The 20,142-nt window shown below is 40.4% G+C and overlaps 1 protein-coding gene across 1 annotated transcript in view; it reads left to right on the forward strand.

The window, feature by feature from the left end:
• Positions 1-19,798, forward strand: part of PDGFRL (platelet derived growth factor receptor like) — a 94,328-nt gene extending 74,530 nt beyond the window's left edge. Inside the window, exons 3-6 of the mRNA XM_072122317.1 lie at positions 2,793-2,944; positions 11,880-12,173; positions 12,659-12,798; positions 19,241-19,798. Coding sequence (XP_071978418.1) covers positions 2,793-2,944; positions 11,880-12,173; positions 12,659-12,798; positions 19,241-19,429 — 775 coding nt within the window. The 3' untranslated portion in view covers positions 19,430-19,798. The remainder of the gene's footprint in view (positions 1-2,792; positions 2,945-11,879; positions 12,174-12,658; positions 12,799-19,240) is intronic.
• Positions 19,799-20,142: the final 344 nt, after the last annotated feature.

The raw sequence follows: 20,142 nt of genomic DNA on the forward strand, positions 1-20,142 counted from the left end.
AGTATGTTTTGGAGTGTGGGAGGAAACCGGAGGACCCGGAGGAAACCCACGCAAACACAGAGGAAACATACAGTTTGCTTGCAGTCTGTATCTATGGAGAATATACACTCACCGGCCACTTTATTAGGTACACCATGCTAGTAACGGGTTGGACCCCCTTTTGCCTTCAGAAATGCCTCAATTTTTCGTGGCATAGATTCAACAAGGTGCTGGAAGCATTCCTCAGAGATTTTGGTCCATATTGACATGATGGCATCACACAGTTACCGCAGATTTGTCGGCTGCACATCCATAATGCGAATCTTCCGTTCCACCACATCCCAAAGATGCTCTATTGGATTGAGATCTGGTGACTGTGGAGGCCATTTGAGTACAGTGACGCCAAATTCTGACCCTACCATCCGAATGTCGCAGCAGAAATTGAGACTCATCAGACCAGGCAACGTTTTTCCAATCTTCTACTGTCCAATTTGAGCTTGTGCAAATTGTAGCCTCAGTTTCCTGTTCTTAGCTGAAAGGAGTGGCACCCGGTGTGGTCTTCTGCTGCTGTAGCCCATCTGCCTCAAAGTTCGACGTACTGTGCGTTCAGAGATGCTCTTCTGCCTACATTGGTTGTAACGGCTGGCGATTTGAGTCACTGTTGCCTTTCTATCAGCTCGAACCAGTCTGCTCATTCTCCTCTGACCTCTGGCACCAACAAGGCATTTCCGCCCACAGAACTGCCGCTCACTGGATGTTTTTTCTTTTTCGGACCATTCTCTGTAAACCCTAGAGATGGTAATGGTAAATCATTAAGACAATAACATAGTGATTGCCAAAATGCGTATCAGAATTTAGTATTTCTATTGCTCATAGACTAAATGTGTATTCAGTAAAACATATGTATATGATAGCTGCCCTGGGCCTTAAATTCATTCATGTTTAAACTACTAATATCTGTATTCCCAGTGGTTTCCCCATGTCTTCATTTACAAGTTTTTTCTGTCTTTGATTTGAGTTTGTTTTATGTAAATATCTTAATAATTAGACGGCAGGGAGTTGAGCTACTCAACGTGACCATTTATTTATATTATGGCAGCCTTAATATGGAGATAGAGAGAAATATTGGGGCTACTCAACGATTATCCCCTCAACCAATTTACTCTATAGTAAATTTCAATTTGCAATAAATATCTCAGCGATATATCTATAGGATAGATAAATACTTTATGGAAGATACACTTATCGGACAGTTAAAAACTGTATGGAGGATATTTGATGGTTTACAAGCTTTCCTGAGTATATAAGAAACATATGCTGATGTATTGTAAATTTTATGCATTGTCTGATGTATGTTTAATGTTTTTTGATGTATTTTATGTTATTTTATGCTATTTAAGATTATACAATAAATACATTATTGTTTATTATAACTACTGTTATCAATTCATGCAACAGTAATAGGGTCTGGATTATTGGTGCTCTGGACATGTTTTATTACCTTTTTAATACAGAGATAAATTGTGCACTGCTTACTATCTACACTACATAGCAGTGTTTTACTAATACAGGCAGTCCTTGGGAGATGTACAGGATAGGTTCTTTAGGGTTGTTCTTTAGTTGAATTTGTCTGTAAGTAGGAACAGGAGAATTGCAAAAAAATATATATAAATTTTGTCCCTGTGAGAAGTGTATTTTTAAAGTTTTGTGCTGTCATGGGAACAATGATTATCAATAAAACTTCAATACAGACACCTTACAGTTGATTACTGCAGCCTGAGACTAAGGCTACATGCACACTGCCGTGAGCCCGCCGCACCGTAGCACGGCGGGCACACGGCAGCGCGGGGAGAGGAAGAGGAGGTGAGCGCCACTCACCCCCGCCCCTCTCCATAGCAAGTTATGGCGCACGGCGCCGTAATACGTGAAAAGATAGGACATGTCCTATCTTTTCCCGGGCTACGGAGTGCTGCACCTTACCGCTCCCATAGGGCGACACGAGCCCATAGAAGTGTATGGGGGACGTATATCGGCCGCATATACGTCTGCCGTATATACGTCCCCCATACTGTAGTGTGAATGCAGCCTAAAGTAAAGCATCCAGAGAGCTTCACCAGAGGTCACAGTGGGCAGAGAGGTCTGTCTGTAACTCAGGGTCAACTGTAAGTTATGTGTCCTTAAGTAAGGGAGGCCTGTACTACCAAATTTCAACCCCACCCACCATTTAGGTCTTTACACTACTTTATAGCTGACTAATAGGATGATTGAGAGCAACTAAACAAAAGTACTGAAGGTTTTAACCCTTGCATCCCTCCTATCTTCATGCAAACAGGAGATAATATTTATCTTGCTTTTAAGAAAGGTAAAATATCAGTGAAGAGTTGTTAAAATTCCAGTTGGTCCATTTAAGAGTATTTATTTTGAGGCCTGATTTCTAGATTTGTATTCACTTTGTGATAATAGTCGAAGGCTTGTATACATGTTGTTGTCTATGTTTGTGATCATCATTTACATTGAAGTCCTAATCCAGCAAATATATCCATTTTGGTTTCTGGGTCTGAGGTCTGTATTTATTTTACTGGGTAATGAAGAGGTCAAATATTCTGATTGTGGTTTGTAGGAAGTTACAATTGCTTCATCTAATGACTGCATTCCCCATCATGATGAGGTTTCATGAATTTCCTACAAATGCACAGAATTCTTCTATCATTGACCTGTTACCAAATAGGAGAGCTGATTATTTTGTAGCCTGAGTATCTGACATGGAGGAATTCAATTACAATACTAAACAATCTTCTTTGTTTCCTCCTTAGCATAAAGCAACTTGAGAGATATGGGCAGCTGATCCTGACGAACTCCTCTGCAGCAGACACTGGGGAGTTTAGTTGCTGGGCCCAGCTGTGTGACAGCCGCGGTTGCAAAAAGGATGAATCCAAGACTGGCACCACCTATATATTTTTCACAGGTAACAAAACACTTAGGTTCTCTACAGAGAAAGAAACTGTTGATCATCACCTCTGAAAATGGATAAAATGACTCAAAATGTCAGGTTTATGCTATATTGATAGCATCCCACCAGATAGTGACCCCAGGTTGCATCCGCCCCTGAATGTTGTTATATCATCTCCAATTAAACTGATACAGACAAGTGCTTACTGGCGCAGCTGATTCTAAATGGTGCTGCTACTAAATACCTCCTATCATGGTATTGACAGAAAAATGGAAACAAATGTGGGTTTTGTATATCGCGCTCCTCCAATATGATATAGGGCAGGGATGGCGAACCTTTTAGAGATCGAGTGCCCAAAATGTGACCCAAAAACCACTAGCTTTTCCCAAAGTGCCAACACGGCAATTTAGGCAGTAACAAACTTATTGCTACCAGAATCTTTGAGCTCCAATCCGACCCTGTCCACACCTTTTCACTCTTCGGACAGGATCAAGCAGCACAGGATGGGTCACTTTAAAATAGCAGGGCATTACTTGGACTGTCCGAGACTGCAGGAAGATGCCATGTCTGGCAAACTCTATGCCTGGGAGAAAGCCTGTGTGCCCACAGAGATGCCTCCGAGTGCCATCTCTGGCACCAGTGCCATAGGTTCGCCACTGCTGATATAGGGTTTTGATAGTTTTTACCTTTTGTTGTAATGTTCTATTCCTGTCTAGCAACCTGGAGGGGAGGTGAGGGATAGGTGCACTCTTTCTTCTGCCACGGATCCGGAGCAGCCACAGCCGGTGACTGCGTTCGGATGTGCGTGGACGCTGTTCAAAGTTCTACGGTGTCTGCTTCGGTGACGTCACCACTGGAGCTACGGAAAGAAATGAGGAGCAAATTTCCTACGCGTTTCGGAGACAGGAACGGTCTCCTTCGTCAGCGATCGTTACACTACTTCAGAGGTATCCTTATATAGCTACTTGGCCTCACCTTTGAACTTCTCACAGCTGCTACTGAGTGAACCCATCAGAGGTAAGTCTCTAAAAAGCAAATATTTCTATTTCACTGTTTAGTCCTACCGGAGCAAGAGTATTTAGATTGTAGATCAATCTACTTTCAACTGACAACATTTTATTAATGAAGTCCCCCCCCCCTTTGATCAGGGGGGACAATTTCAATACCGAAGATGGAGATTCCGGGTATTTGTCCTGAGTGTTTCTCCATCGGGTGCCCCTGGTTTTTTTTCCTTATGTTCTGTATGTGTTCATTATTCTCTTATAAAGGGGGCGTATTGTTCTTCCTACGTATAATTTTTCACACTTACATTATAGTCCACATATCATACCTTTGGTATGACAATTTATTTTATTTTTAATTGGAAAGGAAACATGGGACCCGCACATCTTTACCTCATGGACTGGATCTTTTAATTTCAAGGTTTTACACATAGAACATCTTTTGCACGGGAAGAATCCATTTGGCATTTGCATATCCAAAATGGTTTTGTTTGTATTTTTTGGTAACACCTTTTTATTCTTGATGGTCGGGGCTATTAAATTTCCTAAATTTTTTGCTTTTTTAAAAGTGAAGGAGGGGTTTTCAGGAATTAGCTCACCTACGACCATATCCTCCTTAAGGATATCCCAGTGTCTTTTGATGATCTTTTTAAATAAGCCACCATGTACCGTATGATTAATTAAAAAGGGGATTTTAATTTCTGGAGATTCAGTCTGTGCTTTTGGTGTTTTTTCTTTCAATAGATGCTCTCTTGTAATGTCCGCTATTTTATACTTTGGTTTTTCTAGTTATTTTCCATTATACCCTTTCTCCTCAAACTTTTTTGATAGAACCTCAGCCTCCTTCCAATAGTCCTCAATATCCGTGCAATTCCGACATATTCTTGTAAATTGGCCTTGGGGGATATTTTGTAGCCAAACAGGATAATGACAGCTGTCAAGTAGTATGTAACTGTTGCTGTCAGTTGGTTTTCTGTATGATTTTGTAAGGATTTTTCCATCTTTGATGAATATTGTGAGATGCAGAAAGTTCACCGATTCTTTACTATATGTTGGGGTAAAATGAAGATAAAACTCATTTTTATTAATTTCATTAAAAAGTTGTAGTAAAGAATGTTCGCCTCCTTTCCATATAAAAACGATATCATCTATAAAACGATGCCATGGGGCCAAGTTCGTCCGTGCCATCATATTGGCATAAATGGCAGTTTCCTCCCATTGGCCAAGTTACAAATTAGCATAGAATAGTATATGATGCAATATTGGTTGAAAGAGGATTTAACAGCATCAGCCTGTTTAATGGGGATGCCTATGCGGTGTGTTTGGGTTAAACTTTGGTATCAGTCAAACTCCCAGGGAAGCCCTGTCTGTGGAAACCAATTGTGATCCTTAGGCACTCATTAAGCCACTGCTTAGGACCACTCTTATTTGGCTCTTATGAACTTGGTTCGTTATGGGTACAATTGCAAGTCCACTAAGAATACACAGTTCCTTTCTTTTAGCAAACTGTTAGCAGGCAGCTGTGAATTTTGCCCTTGGCCCAGTATGAGTTTTTAATGAGCAATGTTGTGTACGTGTTTAATAGGTTTGACACTGTTCTCCTTCTATGTGTTCATTTTAGCACCTATTAATTAGGTGCCTGCCAACATGAAAATTGCTTGCACGTGTATTCATAAAGTGTCTGGACCAATATTATGTTGCAGTAGCACTGTGCCCGATGCGCCATAAATTCTAAACCTAAAGGGGGCGTACCGGTGCAGAGTCGCAGCGTGTTCCATATTTATTACTGCGACTCGACAGAATTGTTTCATACGCTTCAAACAAAAGTTGCACCAAAAAAAAGTTGGTGCACACTTCTCGAGCAGTGCAGGGTGCACCATATAAGTGAAGAACGTGTAACAGTTTAATCTGACACACTTTGCACACTCCGCAGGCAAACTGCGCAGAGCGTACAATCACAGGCATACCAAATTTATTCAAGTAAAAAAATTAAAACCTTCTGTACAAAAATAAAATTTCTTCCGTTCGCCATCTTCTGCCTCTAATAACTTTTTCATACTTTGCTGAACAGAGTTGTGTGAGGTGTCATTTTTTGCGGGATGAGCTGACGTTTTCTTTGCTGCCATTTTGGGGACTGTAAGACCTTTTGATTTTTTTATTTCATTTTTTTTAAATAAAATGTTGCAAAATTATGGTGAGATTTTCCATTCCAGGGTTGAACTCTGGGATAACCCTGTTATAACATTTTTAGAGATCAGACATTTTGGGACATGGCGATGCCTAACAAGTTTAGAAATAAATATCTTTATTCAATCCATCTTCTTATATAACAGCATTGAAATTAACATATAACATATATTTAAGTATTTCCATAATTAGAGGTCACATCATTTTTAACAGAAGTCTTTTAAATACTTCAGTCACAATCAGGGTCGGGACGAGGCATTTTGGTTGCCCTAGGCAGACAAGCAAAATTGCAAGCCCCGTTTTCCCCTCCAAACGTGGTCGAATTAAGGCCAATGCTAATGAAAAATGAAATGCCCCCGCAAATACTACGGAAACATTTACAATAAGGCCCCCCATTCGTGAATATAGTGTAAAATAGAAAAATATGTCCCTCCACTGAAAATACCTGCAATGTTTATACCAAAAATATAAACCTGCAAATAATGTAGCAAACACATAAATGTATTTCAGCAATGATTATACCAAACACATAGATACCAATTACAAGGGCGCACATATAAGTATTTACCAGCAATGAATAAACAGCACATAATAATATCCTGCACTTATAAATATAGACTAAAAATGTATTTACTACACACATCAATATATACCAGCATTAAATATACTGTACATCTGGTCTGCACATACTGGCACAGGCACATACTGTTAGGCTGCTGCTGTCTCCTATGTCTGTGTTGGCCTGTTCCATCACGTTCTTCTTCCTGTAGTCTCCTCCTTGTTGCCAATCCTTCTCCATTAGGTGAAGAACGTCATGGAAACTTCTTCAGGCCATGAATTATCTTAATTTGCCACTCGGATGACCTCTGGAAAACATCTCCACACTCTGTCCCTATAAAAATAAGAGTCAATACAATGTCCCCTAGATAACAGCTAAGTGCCCCCTGCATATACAGATAATACACTGTTACCCATCAATATACTTTCATATATACTACCATATAATTTCCCCCTCATTAATAGGGTAGCCCCAGCACACTTCCCCAGTATATAGATTGCCCATGCCCTCAGTATATAGCCAGCCAATATATATCCAGCCAGCCCCATAGTATATAGCCAGTCTGACCCCTGCCCCCAACATATAGAAAGCCTGCCACCCTATAGTATATTGTCACCCCCCCCTATAGTATATAGCCGGCCTGCCCCATGAAGTATATAGCCAGCTTGCCCCCCTATAGTATATGGCAAGCCTATCCCCTTGTAGTATATAGCCAGGCCCCCCTGTAGTATATGGCTAGCCTGCCTTCTCTGTAGTATATAGCCAGTCTACCCCATCTGTAGTATATAACCATGCTGCCCCCCCTGTAGTATGTAGCCAGCCTGCCCCCTCCTGTAGTATATAGACAACCTGCCCCCTCTGTTGTATATAGCCAGCCCCCTAATAGTAAATAGCCACCCCTCCTGTAGTGTACATAGCCAGCCTACCCCCTGTAGTGTATATAGTCTGCCTCTGCAAAAACAAATTACTTACCTACCTGCGCTCCCTGGAACTGCATGGGCTCTCCCGCATTGCCGGTGTTCTCTCACTTTATGAGAGTGAGTCTTAGAGGGCGTTGGCTGCGCACAGGAACCAGCAATATGTGTATCCTAAAGATACACATCTCGCTGATCGTTACTGAGGGATAGGACGGTGCCCCAGGATGGGAGGCAAGAGTAGTGCCCTAGGCAATTGTCTACACCTCATCCTGGCCCTGGTCACAATAATTTCCTATTTGACGGCAGAGGAAAGAAGAAAATAAAGATTGTACTTGATACAAAATTCTAATCTAACGGATGGATGGATGGATGGATTGATTATTTCAAAAAGTTTTAGAGGATTTTTAATGCTTATTTTTATATCCGTTCTAGGGAATGTGAGTGATTGGAACTTTTTATTTTTACTATTTTGCAGACCCCGTAGGATACCTTAACCCTAGGTTGTCTTGTTAATCTTATCATATACTGCCATACTACAGTATGGGGATTTTACACATCATCTATTACAATGTGCCAGTGACACTAGGCCTGCTTGAGTCCTGCTGGTGACAGCTTCGCTGACACACGCATTAAGTGCTAGCACCAATCAAGGGTGTTACTGGTGGGCGTTTGCTGCAATATACTGCAAAAACCCACAGTGTATGGAGAGGGCTAAGCCCGCGAGCCCTGTCCATACACTCACAGCTGACATGTGAAATACAGATATGTCACACATCAGTAAGGGGTTATTGAGGTCCCTTGTGTCTGTTACAGACCAAGCACTGTCAGGATTCTTGTTATTCTGTTCCAGAACAATGGAAATACTAGTGCAGATGTGAACAGGGACTTTATACAATATACACAGCAGTAAGAGGCTTCTGAGTGACACTTCAATTACTTACAAGCTCTGGTGTTCCCTAAAGATAAGATGGATACATAACTAACAATGCTGCTTTATTGTACTTCCCGGAAGCTATGTGCTCAGGTAAACCAGATCTCTTATAGTCAGACACTGCACAATAATCATTAGTGAGATCAGATTATATGCTGCCAGATGCAATTACGTATTAGTGAATATAATTTTGCTGGTAACTCATCCGTCTACATTACCTACATATACTGCACACTGTACCCTGGTGCTCTCAGATAAAATAATGTCATTGCGACTGTCCCAGACACCAGGATAAAATATTCCAGGTCATCACAAGGGCTCATGGCAAATATGTCTGCATTGGTTAAACCCACTAACAGTGGGATAGGATTATCTGACCATCATGTGTAACAAGCCATTTACAATATCTAAATGGCCATTTACAAAAGATCTATATAAACTTGTATGAGAATTTATGGAGCAGGGGAAGCACGGTGGCTTAGTGGATAGTCCCAGGGTCAACATCTGCAAAGAGTTTGTATGTTCTCTCTGTGTTTGCGTGGGTTTCCTCCGGGTCCTCCGGTTTCCTCCAACACTCCAAAAACATTCTGGTAGGTTGATTAGATTGTGAGCCCCGTTGGGGACAGGGACCGATTTGGCAAGCTCTGTGCAGCGCTGCGTAATCTGTGTGCGCTATAAAAATAAAGGAATTATTATTACTTATTATTATTATTATTAGAATAATGATTGGCTCATATTCCTTCAGCTATTTGTGTAGCACCATGGACAACAGGTCATATAGCTGAACAGTATATCACAGGGAACATTCCCTGTAACTTTTACTTTCAATATATGAAGGCTACTGCATAATCTATGATGACAGTGAGTACATCGAATATATATCCAGTACCTGATCCAGCAGATGAAGAGCAGCAGTTATATAGTACTATGTACAGTGGAGCAACAAACAGTTTTAACCCCTTTTCTAAGAATTTTCACACCCCTTTTCCTGAATACAAGCCTAGGAATGAAAACCAAAATCTAACTGGTTGCTATTGTGTGTGCAAGAAACACAGATTTTATTTAATATAATTAATTAATGATTTAATTCATTTAGTTAAATAATAAGGTATATCAAGTATTTGTTACCATTATAATAATTCTGTTTCTCTAAGGTGAAGTGTTAAATGTGATCTCGATCAATTCTGGATATATATGGTAGTATAAGATATAACATGGCATTAAAGGAACATGATTCCCTATTAAGGGAATCCATCCATTTCTTGCACTGAGCGATTTCAGAATTCTCAATTTCTGCTGAAGCTTCATACCTAGAACCAGGCGAAAGATCTACTAGCAACCGCTAGTCAAGACTAAAGAGAAGACATGAAGAGGAAGAGACAGGAGAAGACTTCACCACCAGACCACCTTTTCGCCACAAGAAAAGGAAGGATGACATGACCAAGCACAATGAGAAGATGGTGACTTTCCTCAATCCCCTGGAAGACAAACACATCAGACTGTTACTTGCCAGTGATAGTGGCAGATATCTCCTGGCAATGGTCTATGAATACTTCAGGAGAGCAGGACTACCAACTGAATACAGAAACAACTTCTTCCCAGCACTATTTGTGTTTATCCAGTATGAGGAGGAAGATTTACACATTCATAGAGAGATGTACCCCTGGTCCTTACGAACCCTTAGATTCAGAAGAGAGAATGATTTCTCCATGAACGCAACCTACTGTTCCAGCAAATGGGTTGTAGAGCATGGGTAGAGCTGACCATCTCTGGTCAGATTATGGCCCAGGACCCTATGCATTAGGTGTGGACTAGAGAGAGATTCGTCATAGCCAGGCTGTTCCAACATTCAGAAGAGAGCAGGGAGTCCACCAGTTATGACTTCCATTGTGTGATCATCTAAATTCAGCCATGTATGGGAAAAGTCTGCAACAAAGGTATAAAGATGGATCATGCCTTTACAGGGCCATAGAAATCTCTGTGTGTGCCATTGCCAGGGTGAAGATGATGGCTGCAAGACCAGTCTGGAGAAGAACACCTAGAAGCCAGTATGGATATAGTCCTCTATTCATAGAGAAGGCCCAGAATCCAAGTCACAGCACATTACATTCACAGACTCAATCACTGTAGGCAGCTACATGCAGTCACTGTAGGTAGGTACATACACCTCCACTACACACGTTTTAGTGTCACCTCCCTTAATATGACCAGAGGAAGGGCAGTAAAGCAACCATGGTTTCCCTACAGCAGCGATGGTGAATCTGTTAGCGGCCGAGTGCCCAAACTGTAACCCAACCCCCCCTTATTTATCGCTAGGTGCCACCAAAAATCAAAGCAGTTTTTCAACAACTTTCAATCATATTGGCCTCCTGAGGACAGCAACACAGCAGAAAGATGGAAAATGTGCATTATTCTAGCTTCTTTCCAGTGTCCCTCTGCACAGAGAGAATCGTGGGGCCAACAGGAGCTCCTCCAAAGATAATTTGGTTAGAAGTTGTGCTCCTACTGACATACTATACTGAATGGAGAAGTTTTTTAAGTAAATAAAGGTAATGTCAAAGGTCCTTGCACATGCCTACCATAAACCAATTTGGAAAAGGAATTGTATATTCTATTTCTACAATCAAGCTAAGGGGTAAAGGTGTTATCTCTAGAATAACCAGTCTAAACAAATGGAAAAAAAACTCTGAACTAAAAATAGCTATATTCCCATTTCCTTATTTAGGATTAGCTATTAATCCAGGATGGGTCTGGGTCTGAGGCTGATGGGCAGAGCTTGTTACCATTACATTAAATATGCAAAATCAGGAATGTTTATAGATAAGTGACCCAAGCACTGAACCTGGAAGAAGCAGGATATGCCTGAAGCGGAAATCTCCCTGAAAAAATACAGGAAGCCTTCAATGCAGGAGGTTGCTGTTTATTATGGCCATAAAATGAAATGTCAAAGCAAAGAGATAACTGTTTATTAACTATAAGAGCTACTGTATGTATGAAGGGTGACGTATTGGAAGTAAAATTATAAAACTATGAGTGCAACATTACGATAAGGTCCAGCAGAAGACTATGGTTGTGACATCTTATTATTGTCCTTTTATATTCAAAAATGTAATAGATTGTAGGGTTATACATGGGTAATTACATATTTATACACAGACACAGGTTAAAGCGTTATAATTGCCGATTGGTGCATCTGCCCGCTGGAGCCTCCTGATATATCTGGCGAGCAGGATGGATGGGGAGGACATCATAAACTGGCGCACAATAGTTCAATGAATATTTATTTTCCTTAGATTTTCAAAAATCTCAGGTTGATTATTGTTATTTATTGACAATGTATTAAAATATTTTGCAGATAAAGGAGAACTCTTTGTGCCATCTCCAAATTATTTTGAGATTGTCTACATGCACCCGGATAAACCGGCTATCATCCCATGTCGTGTCACCACTTCATCTGCTAAAGTCACTCTACACAGAGAATTTCCAGCTGAAGAAATAAAAGCTGACGGCACAGACATAAGCTATGATGTAAAGAAAGGTTTTATTTACCAGCACCCTATTTCTAACCAAAGTGGAGTGGTGTATTGTCGAGCCGAAGCCAGAGGAGCCCCACAAATATCCATCAAATATCAGCTACTCTATGTGGAAGGTATATGTCTTACAGCCCGTTACGACATTTTATGTTTTTATTCAGTGTCACATGGGATTCTGGATCAGGCTAGGTTCACATTGCTTTTTTGCATACACTCAGCGTTATGCCATCAGGCTGAGCATATCCATAGACTTATTGTCAGATGGAGACGTCCTTTTTGCTTCCATCTGCACAGTATACTTTCAACGGAGGTCATTGAAGGCTGTGGGGGACGGATGCAACGTAATGACTGCCTCCCTTGAGCATATGATCAGAGATGTTTCCATTGATGTCCTTGGCTGCTGCCACTTTTAGGGGGAGGGGAGGAACAAGAGGACGTGTTCCACTGTATATGCATAAAGTGTGATATGCCTTTGCCCTTTGTTGTATGGACATGTCTGGAATCATCTACATGTATCCTTGCAACATTGGGCAAAAAAAGAGATGTGAATGAATCCTTTTATCTGATATATCTTACATATTTCATTCTCATATGTTTCTAGTACCCAGTGGCCCACCTTCTGCAACAATTAAAACCACAGCCAACAAGGTTCGGAGTGGGAATGACTTCAGTATATTCTGTACAGTCTTGGGGGAACCCAATGTAGATGTAGACTTTACCTGGATCTACCCAGGACAACAAGTAAGTTGATGATAATTATACTTCAGAATTTTTACATGGGTCTCATAAGTTAAAAGTCTTAACCCAGAGTGTAATGAAGCCACTGGATGCTCAGTATTATTTATGTGTACCATGTTCTTTGCCAGTATTACAGTATAAAACATTTAGCCAAATGCCAACAAGCACTTGCTGAAACCGATGGGTTCTTCCAGATCTCAGGCAGATGTCTCATCTGCACAAATGGCTGGTGACATAAATGGGAGGATCCTTAAATACTGAACATTTGTTTATAATGTCCTATATGAGAAAAGACAATTTTTGAATATGAAATTCACTCTGTCCAGCCACTGTATGCAGCTTCTATTTGGGCAATCCTTTATAATTTAAATGGTTCTAATCTAATTGCTAGTGGATACATTTACAAAGTAAATATAAAGGTTTCTGAATCTGTTATGTGTTGTACAGATGTGGACTATTGTTGGTTATACATTAGGAAGCTGTCAGTCAAGGAGTCAGTTGGCTGTTTCTCCTAACTACCCAATAAATATGCACGCTTTGTCAGGGCAAAAATCACGAAAGCCCCATACACATAAAATGGTTGTCAGGTTGGGGCAACATTCATCTCAAGTATCTGGCCTCTTGTCTGGCAATTTGGGTGAACTGCATTTTATTTGCCTCTAACTTTCTAATGGCAGATGCACATGACAGTGCACAAGCAACACATGACTGCAATAAACAGAACACTTTTTAAAACCCTTAGTAAAAAGCAGAGTGTGTCCTAGTCTAAACCTTTGTTACGAATCACTTATAGGCTATAATTTAGGAGGATCCATGGAAAAAACTATGCCAAACTGATGTAAATTGGATGTGAAAAAGGGAAAGAACATGACCGTTTTGCATGGCCGATTATCAGCAAGTTCATATGGTGATCGCCTTCGGCAAACTGTTACAAGGGCTTGTCGGAATGACAGGATTGAATGCAGGTTTGACTCACATGATGGCCCAGTAGAGTGACAAAGGACTGACAAAATCCAGAATACCCATACCCTATCTTCTGCCAACAGCACAACAGATTGAATTGTGACTTCACAGAATACAGAGAGTTCAAAATAATATTAAAGGAAAGGAAATGAATTATGTAATAATGTCATAGCCCACTTGTTATGAGAGAGATATCAAAAAGAGAGGTGATCCCCAAGTACATTATTATAGGAACACCATAGGCTGACCGTTTACAGCTCACCACTCCCTACTTCTGCTGCATCTATAGATTTGTACATTATTTTTGATTGCATTCGATAACATAAAAAGCACACATAGCAGGGAATATTTGTATGATTAATACAAATATCTTCTGAATGATTAATACATTGTAACCATTTCTAAAGATCCAGACTACATAGGCAGTGCTGTACAATGGCAGTCAGACAAAGATTGATAACACAAGATGTCTATTTCATAATCGCACACACCCAAAGGATTCCTGTCATCCGTGGCAATGCTTTCCATGCATTGTCTTCTGACCCATTGTGATACATCTTCCTGACAAACACAGAGACAGTTATGTTCCTGTGACACATGAGAATCTGGGGTGGGAACGTGTCAGATCCGACTCACAATGTTGGTATTGGCAGCTTTATCGTGACTTTATCATGACTCCTAGTTCAGACCATGGACACAATCTGACATTGAGCAGTCAGTAGTACAGCTGTATATAACATCATTCTTCAGCTGCTGTCTTCACAAACAAGATACATAATTACAGATACTTGTATTAAAGGTCCAGGAATAATAAGAAGGCTCACATCTGCATTGGTTATTTTCATCATTCTGTGCTGTCACGGGACCACAAATAACAGAAGTGATTGATGGAAACCAACACTGCCGGCAGATCACATTGCCTACAAAAGGGTTAGGAAATATTTCATAGATGATCCTTAAGAATCCCCCTAAGTTGTGTGATGAGAAGAACTTATCAAAGGGTTTTCCAGGATCCGATTAATGCCCTATCCTGTTAGATTATTAGAGGGCCTGACACCTTGTACCCCAAATATTTACCTGCTAGAAGAGCCAGGTGCACACTTCCATCCCCCGAACCTGGGCCTGCACGTTTATTAGTCACATGGCCGGTTTCAGCTCACTAACATTCAAGTGAACTGGGCCTATCTGTACAATATTTGGTGCTGTGTGTGTTTTTTTTTAATCTTTAAAAAGATTATGTTTTAACAACATACAAGGTTACCAAAACATGGGAACACAGATTAAAGGAAAACTACCAAAAGGATTTAGAAGTAGATTGGTGATCAGAAGTGATGGTAGATTCCTCCTGCCGGTCTCTGCCCTAATCTGGAATTTAATAAACTTGGAACATAACATAACTTGTTAAAAACTTTATTTTAGTAATATGTAAATTAGCTGCAGAGGCTCCTGGGGCGTGTACTAGCCAGGCCGGGCACTGGAAGCTAAAGCTACTCCACGCTCCAGTAGCCTCTGCAGTTACTTTACATATAATTAATATGAAAGTTTTTAACAAGTTAGGTTAGGTTCCAGGATAATTAAATGACAGATTAGGGCAGAGGCAGGCAGGAGGAATCTACCATCAGATTTACTTCTGATAGAATCCTCATGGAAGGTTTCCTTTAAGGCTAAAATTGTGATTTTCAAAGCGACAAACAATGAACATAACATCACCATTTATAGCTCCATAGGAACAGAAGCCCCAGAAACTGGAATGTAAATGTGTATGTAAATATGTATCCCAGCCGGAACCCCAAATGTATGCCTCAAAATTTGGAATTGCTGCATTTAGGAAAAGGATTGTTTGCTTACTCTTCTTGCTGATCTAACTTGCCAGTTACTGCACTATGGCGCCTGCTGGCGACGCTTGGTAATGGCTGAGATAATCGGGATTGTGAAGCCTTGTACTGACAGGAAGCGCTCATTCTGCTCCATGATGAGAGGGAAATGAGTCACTAAGACAGATAACATTACAGCTGCTGCAGATGTTCTGTGGATGTAGAAGCTGCCAGAGTTTTATAATTACCACTTTATAACTAATGCTGAACATGAAAAGCCTGAGGAAGGCGGGAAGAAGCCGTGTAATCATTTATTCTCCACATGACATGCCGAGTGAAGTCTTCAAAAGAATCTGATATCAATGAAGAAAACAAGGGCAATAAAGCAGGAGGAACATCATCAGTCCAAAAAACTAGGAAAGAAAAAACTAGGGAAAAAAATACTCTTTTGTTGCAGTTTTGCCAAATTTTTGTGCATAAATTTCCACTTCTTATAGTCTACAGTTTCCAGTTTCATTCCCCTGAATGGGGTTGTTTCTGCAGCAGGTGCATGGATTCCTTCAAGCATCATTCAGATGAATGGTTAAATTGCTGAAATTTCTGTAATAAATGTACAATACATATGATTAAAGTTTGATCATATGGGCAATTACAGAAGTAGGGCCAGAATTACAAAAACAGTGCTCCACAGCTCAGCCTATTTTACTTCAATGGAGCTGCAATACCAAAAACAACCTGTCAACAAATGTGGAGCTATTCTTAGTTAGCAATCTCGGTAATATAAGCAGTTTCCAAATAAAACTACACCTATTATGTAGGTACGGTCTGTAAAAATTGCTGAATAACTGGCATCATATTAGCGCAGAACCCTCCACCAATAACTGTCGTGTTATGGCAAAATGATATTAACCCTTTAAAATGCAAGACAGAGGTATGTTCACAAATTGGCCGTAGATATTCCGATAGATTACAGTGTGGGGCATGAAGTTTGCTTTTTATTAGATAATCTCTGGGGTGTGATCTGTTATCAGTAAATCCAGCTCATAGAATGAATTTCAGACTAATATTCCATAAAGCCAATGAAATGTCAGCATGACCCTTTTCCACATGGTCGTATAGGCGGAAGCCATAAACTAACAGGATTTACCATGCAACATTTTTTATTTTGGGCCTCTAGAAATGTCCTTTCTAGAATTTTCTCTTTTTTAGTGAAATTCCACCCTGTTACCTATAAAAATCCCTTCCAAAGTCATGTAAAAAAGCAAAAAACTGTATTTTTTTACCCAATGATGTGACACGCTCAGAGGCTTGGAAGAGAGCATTAATTTAGATGCCTATATATTGCGCTTTATCACTCTTAGAGCCATGGTTCTGGTATCATAGTAAAGAAGAGAATTTTATTTTTCAAATTTGTGGTTTTTCAGATAAGTGGTTCTGTGAGCTACAGAACTGGAACACCCTAATGAAATTCTCTTCTTTAGTATGATACCAAAACCATGCTCCTTAGTTGCAATTGAGTCCAAGATATAGGTGTCTAAATTGATGCTCCCTCCACAGCCTCTGAGCCTGACTTATCTCTAGCAAAAGATGACAGTTTTCTGCTCATTATCACTTGACTTTGGAGCAGAAGTAAACACTGTGATTTCACTTAAACGAGGCAATTGTAGAAAAGATATATCATATCCTACCATAAGGTGTTGCTAGGTAAGTGAGGTAAAAGTAGGTGTCAAGGTGTGGCCATTTTATCTCACGTCTTTTGTAATGTGTGTGTAAGTGTGGGGGCAGAATATTTGGTAATTTACCAATATAAAACTACTAAAATTTCTGTACCACTTTACTGATATGTAAATTTAAGTCTCCTGTCTTTTATATGCAAACAGCACAGGTTTGCTGGCAAAACTATCCACCCAAAGAGGAACCAGTGCCAGAAATTATTCAGTAAACAGATCCCCATTTGTCCCAGTTACATGAGACAGTGCTTGGCACCAAATGTCCAACTGCGGAGATGACTTAGTATTACCATTTGGACCCAATATACTGGTACTTCTACATGGACTTGCAAAATCACCACTTTCCTAAGGGGTCAAAGCCTTATTAGGCACCACCACCCTCCTGCTGGAGGATGTAGGGCAGGAGACACATTAATGTACACACTTTCTTCATGGGAATACACAAATAAACATTGGTCCAGGAAAAAGTTCTCTCTTTCCAGATTATGGCCAAAAAAAGGAAAAGGGTCTCAGAACACACACAGGATACCATTTATCTCCACCTCTCATATGTACCTATGTAATGGAAAGATACTGGGAACAGGTTTTCCTTTACTGAAGTATACTCTGTATGCACAGTGTGTAGTTTCATCTGTATTTGCACTTGTATTATTACTATTAGATTTATATGTACTGTTCTATACATACTATGCCATGAATACACCTCTCTACTAGAGAACAATGCAATACATTTTAATAATAAGACTATGAACATTACACAAAAGTATGGAACCCAAGTGAAGCACACGGCCGAGTGGAGAAGTGTGTGTGTGGGAGTCCTCCATTCCCTTTATATTGTGGCCCCCTGGCCTCTCTCATATTGTCACCCACAGTACTCCCTCATATTGTGGCCACCTGTCCTCCTCTGTTCCTTTGTTACTTATCCTTCCCTCATTCCCAACAGCTGATCCCGCCTCCTGCTTCTGGTCCTGAAGCTTCTCCAATATGGGACTAGGAGTGGAATCAAACCAGGACATGGCGGGACATTCTCCCAGCTGCCCGGGACAGGGGAACAATCCCCAAAAATTTGGACTGTCCCAAAAAATACGGGATTGTTGGGAGCTATGGATAAATAGCAGAGGTTCAGGTTTTATCCCTGGCCTAACATAAAACATAATTTTAAGGTTGAGCTCGGCACTATTCGGCCTATCTAAAACCTCACTGGGTCTGCTCATGGCTATCCTCACCCCTACCCCTTCCATAAGAAGCTGAGTTGCAAATTAGGCCAAAGATAGGATTTGCTCTATGTTTTGCGGAGAGGTCGTCCGTCTCTGTCATGGTGCGGTGAGACATGGTGGGGGAGATTCATTATGCTTTCTCTGCCAGTTTTCTGGTGAAGAAGGTACATTAATATCCTCCTCTCCTCCCCAGTTTTCCTGCTTCTCTGATCTGAATGCCACTTTGGGTGTGAGGGAGAGGGCCCACCAGATTAGAGTCTTCACCAGAAAACCTGTGGAGACTGTAGCAAAAAACTGGCAGAGTTTGTGTCTGTATTTACAAAGAGGTTGGTGCCTCTTAGCAGATATAGCTGACAGCTTTGAGACTGGCATTCAAACCAGTGAACCTTGACCAGGTGTAATATACAGTACCTATACGGTTTGGTAAATGTAGCCTTACTTATCAGAGAAAGTGGGAGATCCACTTCAGCTAATAGCACTAGCCAAGTTACACAAGTTTCTATGTTGTGTTGTGTTGTGTATTGTGTCTTATGGGAATTTGGTACCAAAACATGAACCTGCAATGACCATTTCTACAGGGCAACAGTTTAGTGGTTCAACAATAAGATCCACTGGTTTATGCCATGAGGTCTACATGAGAAACCTCTCCTTTAATATTTTTTTAATAGTATAATGATATTTCAGAAAACTAACACTTGTTGTATATATATTTTAAAACCAGTATGAACGACCTGTGACCATTCAAGACTCTTGGAGACTGGTCAACCGTGGCATTGGACACACCACCAGGATCTCACAGAGCATCATCACAGTAGAAGACTTTGAAACAATTGACGCTGGCTACTACATATGTAGAGCACAGAATCTCAGAGGACAGACGTCACTCGCTACCAGAGTGGACAGATATTAAATGGACCCTTCGTTCCTGACAGGAGTTTCTTGAAGGCAAAACGTACAAAGCCCAAAAACAGATTTCACAAGAGCATATTACTAGCATAACAAATGTCATTTCTTTCCAGCAGCCCATGTGTACTAAAGATGTTGTGCAGATGTGGAACATGATGACGTGAGAAGACACCTCAGGCTTGTACTCTGGGGTAGTATTCCTAAACCTGGGATCTTCTTACAATAATCAAAATGATAAGAAATGTCTTTGTATCCAGTCAAATACATAATGTATAGTATTTCATTTAACCGTGTATCATATTATAAAAGCAAATAAATACTTATTATTTTTCATTATACATGTACTCTGAATAAATTATCACATTACATCATCGGTCAGCAAAATCATTTCACCCGAAACATTAACATGAACGTTAAAATGGGCTGATGTGATTCAAAGAAGTTCATCATGTGTCTTGTGAAAACCTCACCAAAAGTTACAAAATCTAAGGCCCCTTTCACACTTGCGTTTTTCACGCGCGTTTTCTGCTTGTGCTTTTGACGCGCAGAACTTGCATTGCACTCTGACCCATTGTAACCAATGGGTCTTTTCAGACTTGAATTCTTTTTCACGCACACACGCGCTTTTTTTAACGCGCGTTTAAATCTCGACATGCTCTACTTTTGCAAGTCGCGCACGTGAAAAACGCACCATACAAGTCTATGGAGATGCATCAA

This window comes from Engystomops pustulosus, chromosome 1, assembly GCF_040894005.1.
Source record: "Engystomops pustulosus chromosome 1, aEngPut4.maternal, whole genome shotgun sequence".
NCBI lineage: Eukaryota > Metazoa > Chordata > Amphibia > Anura > Leptodactylidae > Engystomops > Engystomops pustulosus.